Raw genomic sequence first — 15,962 nt, 5'->3', positions numbered from 1 at the left:
AGAAACCGGGCCCGACCCTCAGCAGAACCGCAGCAGAGTGTAAACAAGCAGAGCCAGAACCGCAGTTTACAGGCCGGGCCGCTGGCGGGAAGCAAGGAGACCAGAAGGTTCGGAAACAGAACCACTTTGGGCCGTAGCAGCAAATATGGAGGACAACAACAGAACTTCACCAGATCCGAGATGTTCTGGACCCCAGAGGAACCGATCAGAACCCAACAATCAGAAACTCTGGACTTGTTAATGATAAAAATGGCATTTTATTCCAACAAGTTGCTTCTGTACAGGAGACCAAAGAAACACAAGCAGCTGGAGACGAACGATTCCTCCTCATCATCAGCATGAAGAGTCGGCTCCCAGTGACCTTTGACCCTAAAATATTCCTCATTCAACAGGAAGTAAAAATACACATTTTACAATATTTGACTCCTTGATGGGCATAAAAACAAAGAGGAATTTCCTGCAGTGGTTCTGGTTCTAGTTGGTTCTGCCTGGGATCCAGAGGCAGAAAGAGAACCTCTGCAGACGGAACCAGGGGACCCAATGGACCTGTGGTTCTGACCTGATCAACTCCAGTCTGAAATTAAAAGGTGGGCCGAGCTTCAGCTCCAGAGACCCGTCCCCATCAGAACCGACCCGGTCCCGGTCTCAGAGCCAGGGGTGCCACGCCGGGTCCATGCGACACAGGTTGTCCAGGCTGTTGGCTGCAGCCACCAGCGTGTTGACCTTGCTCTCCCCGCCCTCGAACTGGGCCAGGTTGTGGAGGCGGGTCATGATGGCGGTGACCGCCTTCTGGACCAGCGACACCAGCTGCTGGGAGTCCATGTTCTCCGGCTGGCCGGCCGGGGACAGCGGGACCGACGTGTCCTCCTGGGTCTTCTTGTGCCACGCTATGATCTCGTCCCGAAGCACCGCCTTCAGGACGCCGTCCACCTGGGACAGAGCAAAGAGACGGGTCAGAACCTCAGGACGGTCCAACCAGAACCCATGTTCGGACCATGCTGGGCAGTCAGAACTTTCTGGCTGCTGGACCCAAACCGAGTGGGATGCCGGGAAGACTAAACATCACTAGACCCCTGCTGAGACCCTGCCGGTTCAGTCCATCTGTAAAAATGCGTCTAACCTGTCCAAAGTGGACATGAGACAACATCTGTTACTGGGAGGTGGAGGAACTGGGAGGCACGGGGAGGCACTGGGAGACATTGGGAGACACTGGGAGGCATTGGGAGACACTGGGAGGCATTGGGAGACATTGGGAGACACTGGGAGGCATTGGGAGACACTGGGAGGCATTGGGAGACACTGGGAGGCATTGGGAGACACTGGGAGACATTGGGAGACACTGGGAGGCATTGGGAGACACTGGGAGGCATTGGGAGACACTGGGAGACACTGGGAGACACTGGGAGACACTGGGAGGCATTGGGAGGCATTGGGAGACACTGGGAGGCATTGGGAGACACTGGGAGGCACTGGGAGACACTGGGAGGCATTGGGAGACACTGGGAGGCATTGGTAGACACTGGAGGCATTGGGAGACACTGGGAGGCATTGGGAGGCATTGGGAGACACTGGGAGGCATTGGGAGACACTGGGAGGCATTGGGAGACACTGGGAGACACTGGGAGACATTGGGAGACACTGGGAGGCATTGGGAGACACTGGGAGGCATTGGGAGACACTGGGAGGCATTGGGAGACACTGGGAGACACTGGGAGGCATTGGGAGACACTGGGAGGCATTGGTAGACACTGGAGGCATTGGGAGACACTGGGAGGCATTGGGAGGCATTGGGAGACACTGGGAGGCATTGGGAGACACTGGGAGGCATTGGGAGACACTGGGAGACACTGGGAGACATTGGGAGACACTGGGAGGCATTGGGAGACACTGGGAGGCATTGGGAGACACTGGGAGGCATTGGTAGACACTGGAGGCATTGGGAGACACTGGGAGGCATTGGGAGGCATTGGGAGACACTGGGAGGCATTGGGAGACACTGGGAGGCATTGGGAGACACTGGGAGACACTGGGAGACATTGGGAGACACTGGGAGGCATTGGGAGACACTGGGAGACACTGGGAGACACTGGGAGGCATTGGGAGACACTGGGAGGCACTGGGAGACACTGGGAGGCATTGGGAGACACTGGGAGGCATTGGTAGACACTGGAGGCATTGGGAGACACTGGGAGGCATTGGGAGACACTGGGAGGCATTGGGAGACACTGGGAGGCACTGGGAGACACTGGGAAGAAATTTCTTCCACTTTCAGATGTATCAAACATGCCAGAGGTGAATCTGGTCCTGAACGTCTTAAGGGGAAACATGCAGGACAGTTTCATTGTCAGCCTCAGTTGCTCTGCTCATTCATGGTTTAGGGGTTCCAGAGTAAAAGGGGCAGAATACTTTTCGGTCTGCGTCGCTGCGTCACATGACGTCCCAGTCAAAGTGTAGAAAGCCTGAAGGCTGAAGCTGCGACCCAGAGATGACCCTGGCCCGGTTCTGGTACCTTGAAGTTGGGCTGGGCGAAGCACCGCGCCACGGCGATCATGGAGGCGGTGAGCGGCCCAGAGACGCCGATGGTGGTCAGGAACTCGGAGATGTTTGGCGTCAGGCGGAACGGAACCGGCCGGTTGGCGTCCAGGTCGCCGGTGGCGTCGTTGATGTCGAAGCGGAAGTAGGAGACGTTCAGCTTCCCCGTATCCTAGGAAACAGAGGCAGAGGGCAGAGGTCAGCGGGGGAGCCGAAGACAGGTGACAAACACCTGGCCTCTGCTGGTTGTCAGACAGTTGGAGTTACGGAGGCCCTGAACGCGCCACGGAGGTGTAGATTGGGACCTGAACGCACCACGGAGGAGCAGATTGGGCCCTGAACGCACCACGGAGGAGCAGATTGGGCCCTGAACGCACCACGGAGGAACAGATTGGGCCCTGAACGCGCCACGGAGGAGCAGATTGGGCCCTGAACGCACCACGGAGGAGCAGATTGGGCCCTGAACGCACCAGGGAGGAGCAGATAAGGTGACCTGCAGGACGGTCCAGTCAGGCGCTCCCAGACGGTGCGGCAGCGTCCTACCTGGGCGATCTGCAGCATCTCCGGGTTGAGGCGGTTCAGGTGCAGCATGAACTCGGCCAGGCCGATCAGCGCCAGCTGGATGGTGAACATCTTGCGGAAGGTCCAGTAGTCGGTGGCGTTGGGGAAGGTGTGCAGGGCCCACTCCTTCAGCATGCTGCGGGGAACCATGTTGCCTTGCACCTCCTTCAGGATGTCCCTCAGCACCTGCAGGCAACAGCACCGCCGCTTAGCCGGCTCACAACTTTACATACCGGCTGACCAAACTGCTTCCATGGATCAGTTAGCTCGACGTGGCGCCGACCCGCAGGCCGGGTTCTGCTACCTGGTGGCTGGCCTGCGTTCCTCTGGCCTGCACCGTCGCCAGGCGGTCATAGTAGCGTGAGATGGGATTGTCGTGCTCAATGCCTTTCTTGGCGCAGCGCTGCTTGTAGATCTCCACCAGCGACAGCGAAGACGGGTTGTCCTCCACCAGACGCATCTGAGGCGAAACCGCAACCACTCGCGGAACTGAGGAGGAAACAGGAAGTGAGGAAACACAGAGAGACTGCGAGGAAAAAACTAAAGACTGGAACTCTGGAAAGAACTGGAGCCCTGCAGGAAGCAGGCTCTACAAAGGCTGAAGAGGTCAGAGGTCGTACCGGTGAAGAAGAGGTGCCTCTTGGTGGTCTCCTTCCTCTTCTCCAGGCAGGGGTTGAGCAGCCGCAGTAGCTGCAGGACCCTCTCCTCGCGGCGCGACTCGGTCAGGCAGGCGTCGTTCATCACCAGGTACGGGTAGATCTTCCCGTTGTGGCCGCGGATGTAGAGGCGGCGGGCGGCCGTGTTGTGCTTCTGCACGATTTCCACGCGGGGCATGAACCTGCAGAGGAGGAGCAGGCGTGACGGAGGGACGGGTCGCCACTCCTCAGCCGTGTGCAGGGAACGGCGCCTACCTGGCGATCTTGATGTAGTAGTGCGTCGGTTTGGGCATCAGGAACTCTCCGGGGATTTCCACTTCGGCGGTCTGAGCAGAGAAGTTGCTGAGGAAGCGACATTTCTCCTCGATGAGGAAGAACTTGGGAAGCTGCTTGGTTTTGGCCTCCAGGATCTTGATCCACTTCTTCAGCTTGGAGATCAGGTTGTGGAGCTTCATGGAGCCGGGAATGCTGAAGTCAAAGTCTGTGAGAGGAAGAAAGCTTTTCATTTTAATATTCATCCAAATCTGGGCAGAAACAGAGACAAAAATGAGGTGGAAGCTTGTAAAGAACTGATCATCACAGTCGGAGACAGTTGGAGGGAATCTACTGAATCTGTTTCAGGATGATTCCTGCTCAGCTTCTCCTGTGGATCCATGAAACCTGGAAAAGTTTCCCACCCCACTTTAAAACAGCCACAGTTCCCGCTCTGCGCCCGCCAGCTGTCCTCCTCCACAGCGTCACAGAGCTGCAGCTGAACTATAACCGTCAGGCGGCGATGGCTCAGCGCTGAGCAGGAGAGGAAACTAAGTCCTCAGAGTCACGATGCTGCAGAACGGCAGCAAAGCAACATTTTACAGCCTTAATGTCAAACTCCTGACGTTGGGGAACAGGCCTCATGTGTAAAGCGTTCATGCGCACAAAAAATGTTCGGCACCACATTTTACACACAAATCAGCATAAATAAAAATGAACTTTGCATCAAAGTTGGCGTAAATATACACACACTTTTTCCCTGGCGTGAAAATGTGCAGCAGTAACACAAACTTTATCTGTGGACAGTAATAAACTATAAAGAGTCGCATAAATCCACAGAAACCTGATTACATTCAGTTATTTAGACCAGGAATCAAACCTGATGTCTGTTCATGATTTTAATATTTTATTGTTTAAACGATGAAACTGAACCACATTTATCCTCAGACAATAACCTGAAAAGTAAAGAAACTAAATGAAGGTAAAACTTCCCTCTGAGTGAATAATAACTTCCTCAGTTTGTCTCATGAAGATGTAACTCATCGTCTGAAAGCATCTGAGGCTCATTTCATTCTGACTGGAGAGAAAACAGGCTGATCAGCAGATGGATCCACCAGGTTCGGTTCTGATCAGGAGACGATCAGGTCCATCAGCAGCTGATCCAGGTGAGCCGCTACCTGAGGAGCTTTGGCTGATTGATCACAGATCAGATCCATCTGATGGTCCATCAGCGTTTAGATTCATCCAGACTGATCATCCTGGAGCTCAGAGCAGAACTTAGAGCGGTACCAGCGGTACCGGTACCGGTCCAGCTGCAGCCGTCCTCCAGTGGAGCCGCCCGCTTTGTGAAAGCGCCTTATGGACAGAAAGCATCTCTACTCTGTGAATGCAGCTTCTGCTGCTGATTCCTGTCTGCAGAGCAAACGTCCACATTCAGAGCCTCTCTGGTCTGTAATCCGACTGGAGGCTCTGCTGCAGCAGGTCCGACCAGGACGCTCTGCTGCAGCAGGTCCGACCTGGACGCTCTGCCGCAGCAGGTCCGACCTGGACGCTCTGCTGCAGCAGGTCCGACCTGGACGCTCTGCTGCAGCAGGTCCGACCAGGACGCTCTGCTGCAGCAGGTCCGACCCAGAGGCTCTGCTGCAGCAGGTCTGACCTGGACGCTCTGCTGCAGCAGGTCCGACCCAGAGGCTCTGCTGCAGCAGGTCCGACCTGGACGCTCTGCTGCAGCAGGTCCGACCTGGACGCTCTGCTGCAGCAGGTCCGACCTGGACGCTCTGCTGCAGCAGGTCCGACCTGGACGCTCTGCTGCAGCAGGTCCGACCTGGACGCTCTGCTGCAGCAGGTCCGACCCAGAGGCTCTGCTGCAGCAGGTCCGACCAGGACGCTCTGCTGCAGCAGGTCCGACCAGGACGCTCTGCTGCAGCAGGTCCGACCAGGACGCTCTGCCGCAGCAGGTCCGACCCAGAGGCTCTGCTGCAGCAGGTCCGACCTGGACGCTCTGCTGCAGCAGGTCCGACCTGGACGCTCTGCTGCAGCAGGTCCGACCCAGAGGCTCTGCTGCAGCAGGTCCGACCAGGACGCTCTGCTGCAGCAGGTCCGACCAGGACGCTCTGCTGCAGCAGGTCCGACCAGGACGCTCTGCCGCAGCAGGTCCGACCAGACAGCTTTACTCTTTACTTTCTAGGGTTTCTTTAATTGTTTTAGTTTTGTGAGGTGACCTCATGAGCCCTGAAAGCAGCTTTTAAATAAACTATATTATTATTGTTATAGATGCTTATACTGCTGTTAGCCAGGATGGTTGCCATGGTTACTGCTTCACGTGCCGGCAGACTTCCAGGTATTTATACTAATTTACATTAATATGTATTCATGGAGGTGACAGGCGGAGCAGCAGCTGCTCTGATTCCCCCAAATCAGGATTTATAGAGGAAAGGTGAGCAGGTCTGATTGCAGCACGGCTTCATACATCTGGATTTTTTTGTTCGCTGCACTTTTCTAAATTTGTCCTACTCCAAGTTTTCGTGAAAACTGCGGATTTATACACGAGGCCCGTGGACTCCTGGCTTGGTTCACCAGGAAGCTACTGACCTTTGACCTTTTATTTATTTACGTTTTGACTGACTGGAATTACTTGATGTTTGAGAAAACGTCTCTAACTGCCGTCTCCATGGCAACCACTGCCTGAAGACTCGGCACTGCCTCTAGTGGATCATGGAGGAAATCACATCCAGCTGGAAAATAACTTCAGTGCAGAAATAAAACATCTGGAACTGGTCCAGTTTAAACTGGTCCAGTTTAAACTGGACCAGTTTAAACTGGACCAGTTTAAACTGGTCCCAGTGAACTGTGGTCTGGTTCCCTCATGCAGAGCAGAACCAGGCTGGAGCCTCAGAGGCGCCGCAGCTCCACTGCAGCTGCAGCAACAGCAGGGAATCTGAGACGCTTTTCTTTCTGCTGCTCAGAGAAACTAAACCATCTGGTTCTGGTTCTGGTCCCAGAAAGGAGGAAATTCAGATTTAGTTCCTGGTGAATCTGAGTCAAACTGGTGGAGTAAAACCCCGGCTGGTGCTGCAGAAACGTGACGAATGATTTTCCAATATAGATCTGAAAAGTGTGGCATGCATTTTTTTCATATCCCTCCCTAAAAAATAAAAAATGAGTCCAGATAAACTAGTTTCCTCTAGAAATGCCACAATTACTGAAGAGGCCTTCCGGGTGTGTGCCTGAGCCAACCTGTGGTGAACTGGCCCTTCATCTTCTGGAAAACGGGGTCCTGAGCAGTGGCCTGGGCCCGGCGGGCCAGAGACTCTGAAGCGGCGCTGGAGAACATGGTGGACACGTTGGACACGTTCTCCAGGCCCACACCGAACGTGCTCACCAACTTCTTCACAAAGTTCAGCGTGTGAGGCGTGATCTTGGCGTCCGACACGGCACCGCTCTTCTCAAACGCCACAGAGTAGCATTTAGCTAGGCCCTGCTGCAGCTGCCGCAGCACCTGCAGGAGGAGGAGGAGGGTTAGGCCTTCGTCGGCTGCTCCATTAATGCTGGACAGGAGCATGTTTCACTGACAGGAAGGTGAGGATGAAGAGTGAATTCAGCAGAGACGAGGTGGTTGAAAAACATGAACCAACTTCTCTGGTAATTTACATGTTCAGCTGCGATGAGGAAATATTAGAAATATGGATTTTAATGCATTCATTTAGATTAATTATGCAGATTTTAATGTGTTCAAACAATAAGCAGTATTAATCACTTTGTATTTTTTTACATATTAAGGTTGTGCCTGGAAGTCAAACCCCGCCTGTAAGTTTGATGCTAAAGCTTACAGGCTTTAGCATTAGGCTAAAGCCTGTAACCCTAACCCTCGCTAACAACAGCGATGGAGGCCGATTCTCTCCCTTAGTTTCTGTTTCTAAACGATCTGATTGGACGATAGAAGAGACTGTTATTGTGTTCAAGTGATGCTAACAGTAGTTAGCCTATAAGAAGCCATACTAGCCTAAAATAGCATCTGAATGCTAACATGTAGCAGCTAATGCTAACGTTAGCATCCAGATTTCTTTTTTTAAAGGCTTTATTGGCTCCAGTGGCTGTTATTTGATAGTTAACAGACAGGAAAGTGGGAAATGAGAAACAGGGAAGACATGTGGCGAAGGTCGCCAGGTTGGGAATCGAACCTGTGACAGCCACGTCGAGGACTAAGGCCTCCATATGTGGGTTGTGCTTAACCCCTGCGCCACCACAGCACACCCAGCGTCCAGATTTCTAAAGAAGCTCCATGAATGATGAGAGAAACTCTGAGTTGAACTTATCTCTGATGTTCAGATCTGATTATATTAATTCAATAACTTGGCAGAAAAAAGAGAATTTAATGAAAATGTGAAATATTTTGTAGATTTGTGGTTCTGAATGCTGTCCAGCCGGACCCACCTCGCTGGGACGAGATGGACGGACGGTTTAAAATGCCATTAGTTAATGACAGACCCTGTAGTTAACCCTGGTAACCAGCTGTGGGTGGCTGTAACTATGGTAACCAGCTGTGGGTGTTGCCTCACCTCCTCGTGCCAGTTCTCCCTGAACCAAACCATCTGGTCCACGATCCCCTCCAGAGACGACAGCAGCGTCGGGTGCAGCTCCCGCTGCATGTGCATGATGCGGCTGCAGCGCCACATCGGCGCCGTGGCCCGGATGGGGCCCGGGTCGGACGCCCCCGAGTGAGGCTGGGCCCCCACCGAGCCGGGCTGCTGCTGGCCGGATGAATCTGAAACGCAGAGACAGGAAGTCCTGATGGCAGAACCACATCCGGGTCTGGACCAGAACCGCAGCCGGGTCTGGACAGAACGGAGCAACAGCAACCAAACTGATCCATGATTATTTATTTAAAGACAAATCTGAAAAGTGTGGTGGAATGTTTAGTTCCTGTGAGAACATCTGAGATCTTCAACATCACGTCCAGAGGCAGTGGTGGACCGAGATCTGGACTTTGACTAGGCCGTTCTAACATCACTGGCCCCATTGGCTTCCTGTCACATTTTACCCTAAACACCTGCAGGTTATGGTTGCCATGGGAACCAGTGCCAGGGTGTGAATACTTTTGAAAGCCTCTTTAGGCTCTGGTTCGTCTTCCAATGGGTCAAAGGTCGGGGCGACTCACCGCTCTTGTAGCGCTCCCGCTGCTCGATCTTCAGGGTCAGGTAGAGCGTCCGGATGGGGAAGTAGACGGCCTGAGGGTAGACGCGCCCGACCTGGCGGGAACAACAGGGTCAAAGGTCACACACTGCCCTCATGACCTCAAAGCAGAGAGGAAGACGCTGATGAAGATAAACGGTGAGCAGGAGAGCGAGAGAGAGCGCTCCGCCTCATTCATGCGCTTAACTTTATTTTGAAAAGTTTCTGAAGTATTTTGATTCGTTGTCATGATAAAATTGATGTATTGATGTTAAATAAACTGACAGTATAATATTAAATATTTACCATCTTCTCCAGTTTGTTCCGTAAAAACAACAAATATCAGCAGAATAGAAAATATGATTCAATGCAACTTCAGCGAATAAATCTCCCTTCATTCAGTCAGAGGCGTCCCGGCAGAAGCCTGTTTAAAATACAACTTTTAATGAAATTTGTGTTTGTGGCGGTATAATCCTGCAGCCTCCTAAAACCTCCTGTAATAATTAGGTTTTTTTTTTTCATATTTCTTATCACAATTGAGGCAAATTCTGGTGATAAACTGAGTCTATCGCCTGGTTCCAGGGATTGAACAATTTTTTAAGGTCGACTACAACATGATAAAAGTCGAGTCGAAGTCGACTGGTCGCGGTGACGTTTTAATGACGTAAGTGAGGCTTTATCAGCTAAATTCACCGCAAATATTGATCAAGAACCAGCTTTTACTCGTCTATCATGCAGAACATTATCCTGGACTTCTTCCTGAGCGGCGGAGAAAAGTCTGAAAAGTGGCACAAAGTCGGGTCTGACTTTCTTTCAAACACCGGCTGATGCTGCTGATCTCTGGACAGCTGCACATGTAGGAGTTAAATGATCCCACTGACCACAGTGGAACATCACCAACCAGACTAATCATGACCGGATCCGTTTGGTTACAGCTGAACCCAGCGCCGCCTCCTGCTGCTCCGCCGATCAGCAGCGGCTCTCTGACCCACATGCAGACGGCGGCAGAGATCGCCTCTATCAGACCCTCAGAGTGAAGCTTGGACTTTGTTTCCAGACGTTAGACGTATTTTAGAAGAGCGTAAAGCTGCCAGGTTGGAAGCTTCAACACGCAGAGCGACGCTGATCATCATGCCGCGTTGCCCCACATTACTCCGGTAGACTTTTAGTAAAATGTTTCTGGCACTAGTTGCCTTTATTTGACAGCAATCCGACAGGAAGGGGGCAGAGAGGGGATCTCATCCAGGAAGCAAACCGGACAACCAATCAGATAAAGGGGCGGGGCTATGCGCATAAACCGACCAACCAGCAACAGCCAGAAGCTTCACTGTTTCAGGGACGTGCAGTTATTGATTATTGATCATTAGTAACACAGTGAGAAGAAGAGTAGAAATTTATTACTATAAAACTGATTGTGTTTGCTAACACCAGAAGCTAACAGCCAGGCTGGGATTGTTAGCTTCTACTGGTATTGATGGTTCTGTTGGTTCCAGCTCTGAGGAGAGGAAGGCAGCTCGTCATCGCCAGCTTTGAAGATCAGCATCTTTAAATTGTGTTTATAATAATGATAATTTATAATAATTCTTCACTGGCCCAAGCTAACTGGTCCTGGCTTTAATTTCTGGCCCAGTTCCCGCGGCTCGATGTGATATTAACCTTCATTTCTTCAACAAATAATTTAAAAACAAATGCAGCTGAAAGAAGAGCAGAGAGAGATGAAGATGAGGAAGACTGATGTCCTCCCAGCGATGGGGTGGAGATGTTCAGGTCTCACCTGGCTGATGAGGTTGAGCAGCGGTTTGCCCTCTGACCCCACCAGGCAGGTCAGCAGCTGAGGAATCCAGGCCAGCCATTGGATGGGAGGAACGCCGATGCAATATTTATCCACTGCATCCGCCAGCGTGTTCTTATCGTCGAAGCTCAGCAGCCAGAGGACCTGCAGGGAGGAACACAGACTGCTACTGCTGCACCCGTGCCTCGATATGGAGGCTCCTGACGACCCCCCCACTCACCTTGGCCAGGTACTTGCGGGACTTGCTCTCGTTCTGGTGGCGGCAGGCATGCAGGTAGCAGGTGATGGCAGAGACGCCCAGGTGCAGCTGGCGGTCTTTAACGAAGATGTTCTCCAGGTAATCTCCCCACATGGCCCAGGCCTTCACCAGGACATCGTGCATCTGCACGGCCGCCGAGAACGCCTTGTTGGCCTCCTCCGACCTGCAGGGGGAGCCAAGAGGGGACAAGGATCAGAGGAGGCGGAGCCAAGGAGGGTGGAGGGGCGGGGCCAATGATCTGATGTAGTTTCCAGATGACAAAGGTACCAAAAAGAAGATGACTCCCGTTAGAATCCTGCTTCTCATTTCCTAAGACTCCAAATCAATCTACAATGTCCCAATGTAGATTTTAAAAAATAAAACAAATGCGCTGTCTGTCGTCCTCCATTTCGTAACTACGTGGGACGTCCTGATGTCGCCATAAGGGGTGGAAGAAGGGGGGTACGGTCGGGTACTGCTACCCCTAAAAGATTTAGCGGGGTTACGGAGTACCTGAGAAAGGAGCGGCTGTAAAGCATCAACGGGTTCACTGTGCAGCCGTGACTGATTAGTTTTTCAAGAACAATCCAAAACACGACTTAATCAGTTAATAAATAACTTTTTTTCCATTTCATATTGTTTCTGAACTGTTCTTTGCTATAGCAGCGGGGCGACACGTCGATCTCAGCATGAGGTGACAAACTGAACGCCGCCAGGAGGCTGAGACCAGCAGGTCCTCCTCTGATTGGCTGTTTGTTAGGGCCAAAATATTTTTTTGCCTCTTATTTAGTGGAAATATTGATGTTAATGAGATTTTCTCCAAAATAATAACCTTTTCCAACCTTAAAGCTCCACTGTTGAAAATGAGGCTCTAACATTCACAAATGAAATAAAATCCAGTCCAACATCTGGTTTGAGGTGATTCCTCTGGATCCTGTTGGAGGAAAAACATCCCAACTTCAGAAGATGAGCTTTAACCTAACAGAGCTCTGAGGTTCCTCCTGTCAGGGTGAGGAGGAGCCATGTTGGGAAGGTGAAGCTGCAGGATCTTCAGAACAAACAGGTCATGATGCTGGGCTGCTGATTATCCCTCTGTCTGGACACAGGATCAGTAGAACCAGTTTAAAAGCTAAAATGAATGGTTATATGCCAGACATGGAAAACTGGGATGCACTCCATGCCATGAAGTTCAGGATTTAGGTCTCCTGGTGTCTCAAGGTTCAACATTGCAGCCAGTGGGCTGAAGGAGGAAATACAGCTTTATTCTGTAGCAATTCAAGAGCTACCAGCTTTTATCGCTTCGCAAAAAAATTAATCAGCACAGAAAGAAGCAACAGTGTGTATATATATCAGCGACGTGCGGTGAGGTTCACTGCTGGTGAGGTTCTGACTTATAACTTAGACACCACACATGTTATTGGACGTACAGAACAAACAACGCTGGAGGGCAAAAAGACTAATCATTTACATGTCATCCATTTAACTCAGTGAAACTTAGAAATGTAGGTATTGATTTCGTGCTATGATCCACAGCAAAGGGAAAGAGGTATTTTCCACGCTGCATGCAGACTCGTTGCCATAGCAACTGACAACAATACCACTTCATGGTTTAGGATTTAACACCAAAAATCATTCAAGAAATTTGCGCACAGAAAAAATGTAGACTTTCATGTTGACGTCTGAAGAGAGGAGAAAATAATTCGCTGTACTTATTTACTGTGTGGCTAGCTCCATGGCTAGCTCCATGGCTAGCTCCATGGCTAGCTCCATGGCTAGCTGACTGTGTCTTACTCTGCAGTTGTGGAGTCACAATATCTGGGATCATGAGCGCCCCCTGCCATGAGGCAGGAGAACTGCCTGCCTCCCCTGGAGTCTGTTTTCTGCCGTTTCTAATCGCTCCTCCACACACAAAACACGATACACACACAGTTGGTGACAAAAAACACTGTACATTATATACATAAGCTAATTTACGGAAAATCAGTCCATATGTTAAATGTTGAGGCTCAGCTTCCTGCTGCCTCACTGGCTTCGCTTCTGAGCATTTGAATGGGAAAATGCGAAAATTCAGCGATTTTGAAGAAAAACTAATCAGAATTAGTTAAGCTAAGTAAAAAATAGATACTTTATAGTTCAAACCACAGGGTGGAAATAGCAATATAAATGGTTTTATTATTATATATTATTTTTCCATGATGGCCTACCCTGACTGCACGTCACTGATATACATATGACACACATTTGTCTTAGTACCCCCAAGAATTTAAAACTCCTTTCACCCCTGGTCACCATGGAGATGGTACAGGAACATTACCGAAACAAAGGAGAAGCTACAGGAACAAAAGGGATTCCACTGGGTTTTTACTGAATTCCCAGGAAGAAAACCAAGATGGACACGAGCTTCACAAAAGTTCAAAAATGGAGAGAGAACTTCAGGAACAGGGCTAGTGGGTGGAGCCAAGCTGCAGGAAGAGGAGCTGCTGCTCAGCTGAAAGCTAACAGGTTAGCTGAGGAGTATCGAACAGTGAAAACAGGAAGTAAGAGGAGCCAACGTACTTGTTGATCTGGGCCAGGAACATGCCCTTGAGAGCGTAGAACTCGGCGGTCATCTCCTTGGTGAAATACTTGAGGTTGGTCGACTCGATCACCTCCAGGCCCTGAGAGCAGAAGCGGAGAGACTCTGATTATTGCTCTGCAGATAAGAGCGGAGCAGCTCTGTTCGTTGGAGGGAAGGTGGACAGGAAGCTGCACTTCCATTACAGAGCGCCTCTGATTAGGTGTCTCCATGCGGCGGCGTGACAAACGAGGCGCAGTGCAGGAGGACATGCAGAGGGAACGATGTCTGCTGGCTCTGCTAATGACTAGTGGCGAGGCGAAGGCGCCATTAATCAGAGCGCTGTGCGGCTCAACAGCAGCCGCCGCGCTGATGCGTCTCTGCTACGACCTGCTGCCACCCCTACGGCAGGCAGTTTCACATTGAATCAGCTGCTGGACAGCCCAGACACCTCAGACTGGTTCATTCAGATTTCTCTAATTGCAGATTTGTCATCCAGCTGTTTGGAGGCATCTGCACTGAATTACTGACGATCTGAAACAGATTTAAGTTACAAACTAGTTATAAAGTAAATCTGAGACATTTCACTGTTTGTTCTGACTGGTCAGAATCACGCTACTGATATCTGGAATAATTAATCTAGTCAAAATGTCCCAGATTTAGGGAGCATTTTGAAAGTTCAATAAAAAATGAAAGATGTTCCAGTTTCAGCTTGTTCGTGGCCGACGGCAGCTCGTTCTGCTCTAAACTGTTTTAGATGCGGTCTGTGTCTCGGCAGAGAATAAATAGGAAAAGCTCTGGAGATTTCTGCAGTGATCTTCAAGCTAATGAAATTCTCGCCCTCAACTCTCATCCTGCTGCAATTTCCTACTTTGTGGTATTTTCTGAGTATTTAGTGCAGGCAACTGTTTGGACAGCTAAGAGGAAGCACCAGGGGGCCTTGCATGCAATTTTTAATTTAGATACCCAACAATGTCGAGTGACTCTTCATGAGAGCTGGAGCTGTGGCGCTAGCGTTGCCTGCATCCGCTGCGCTAGCGTTGACTGCATCCGCTGCGCTAGCGTTGACTGCATCTCCTGCGCTAGCGTTGACTGCATCTCCTGCGCTAGCGTTGCCTGCATCTCCTGCGCTAGCGTTGCCTGCATCTCCTGCGCTAGCGTTGCCTGCATCTCCTGCGCTAGCGTTGCCTGCATCTCCTGCGCTAGCGTTGCCTGCATCTCCTGCGCTAGCGTTGCCTGCATCTCCTGCGCTAGCGTTGCCTGCATCTCCTGCGCTAGCGTTGCCTGCATCTCCTGCGCTAGCGTTGCCTGCATCTCCTGCGCTAGCGTTGCCTGCATCTCCTGCGCTAGCGTTGCCTGCATCCGCTGCGCTAGCGTTGCCTGCATCTCCTGCGCTAGCGTTGCCTGCATCTCCTGCGCTAGCGTTGCCTGCATCTCCTGCGCTAGCGTTGACTGCATCCGCTGCGCTAGCGTTGCCTGCATCCGCTGCGCTAGCGTTGCCTGCATCCGCTGCGTTAGCGTTGCCTGTATCTGCTGCGCTAGCATTGCCTGTATCTCCTGCGCTAGCGTTGCCTGCATCTGCTGCGCTAGCGTTACCTGCATGCATTCATTCTTGCCCATGACTCCGGCTAGCTGCAGGTAGCATTTGACCTGCTGCCGGATCTTCTGGAAGCAGTCGACGATGGGAACGGTGGGGATGGTGTGGATGCGGCTCAGGATGTCCAGAGCCACGTTCACCAGACCCTGAGGAGACAGGAAGTGATCAGCCCACAACAGGAAGCGCTTATAGGGACAGAGCGAAATGCTTTGAACTGGGGTTCAGCTGAGGGTTGGAAGCAGTCAGTGTCTACTACACAGAGTTTAAATCCAGAGTCAGAGAGGAAACATATCAGTTCATATTGTTGGATTATGTTGGAGGCGGTGTGTTGCTAATAAGCTTCCCCTGGGGAACAAGTGCCAAGTACCAAGCAGTTCCTGTATTACCTGGAGTATATTTTTACAGCCTTATCCATCGTTCCTCTGACCAGGAACTCTTCCATGTTCAAGATGCGATTCAGGCAGGAAGTTCATTGGTGGCGCACTGCCTCCACTTCCTGTTCAAGTCATCTTGGGCTTCTGGGTAAAAAGTTCCCAAAGGAAACCCGACAATGGCTCCACCCCTTCAGAACCCCTTCAGCGGTTCTGAAGGGGTGGAGGTCTGGTCCA

The 15,962-nt window shown here is 51.3% G+C and overlaps 1 protein-coding gene across 1 annotated transcript in view; it reads right to left on the bottom strand.

The window, feature by feature from the left end:
- Positions 1-234: 234 nt before the first annotated feature.
- trrap (transformation/transcription domain-associated protein) overlaps positions 235-15,962 on the bottom strand; it is a 64,192-nt gene continuing 48,464 nt past the window's right edge. The window contains exons 60-72 of the mRNA XM_088001114.1: positions 15,354-15,500; positions 13,760-13,860; positions 11,186-11,387; positions 10,948-11,109; positions 9,160-9,250; positions 8,561-8,766; positions 7,239-7,500; positions 4,005-4,230; positions 3,714-3,931; positions 3,398-3,582; positions 3,076-3,279; positions 2,510-2,704; positions 235-930 (exon numbers count right to left, since the gene is read on the bottom strand). Of these exons, the coding sequence (XP_087857240.1) occupies positions 646-930; positions 2,510-2,704; positions 3,076-3,279; positions 3,398-3,582; positions 3,714-3,931; positions 4,005-4,230; positions 7,239-7,500; positions 8,561-8,766; positions 9,160-9,250; positions 10,948-11,109; positions 11,186-11,387; positions 13,760-13,860; positions 15,354-15,500 (2,484 nt within the window). The 3' untranslated portion in view covers positions 235-645. The remainder of the gene's footprint in view (positions 931-2,509; positions 2,705-3,075; positions 3,280-3,397; positions 3,583-3,713; positions 3,932-4,004; positions 4,231-7,238; positions 7,501-8,560; positions 8,767-9,159; positions 9,251-10,947; positions 11,110-11,185; positions 11,388-13,759; positions 13,861-15,353; positions 15,501-15,962) is intronic.

The sequence above is a fragment of the Poecilia mexicana genome, unplaced genomic scaffold (assembly GCF_051168715.1).
Source record: "Poecilia mexicana isolate PSO_F unplaced genomic scaffold, ASM5116871v1 scaffold_19, whole genome shotgun sequence".
NCBI lineage: Eukaryota > Metazoa > Chordata > Actinopteri > Cyprinodontiformes > Poeciliidae > Poecilia > Poecilia mexicana.
Note: the sequence above shows the minus strand (reverse complement) of the source record. Positions and strands in the feature narration are given on the sequence as shown.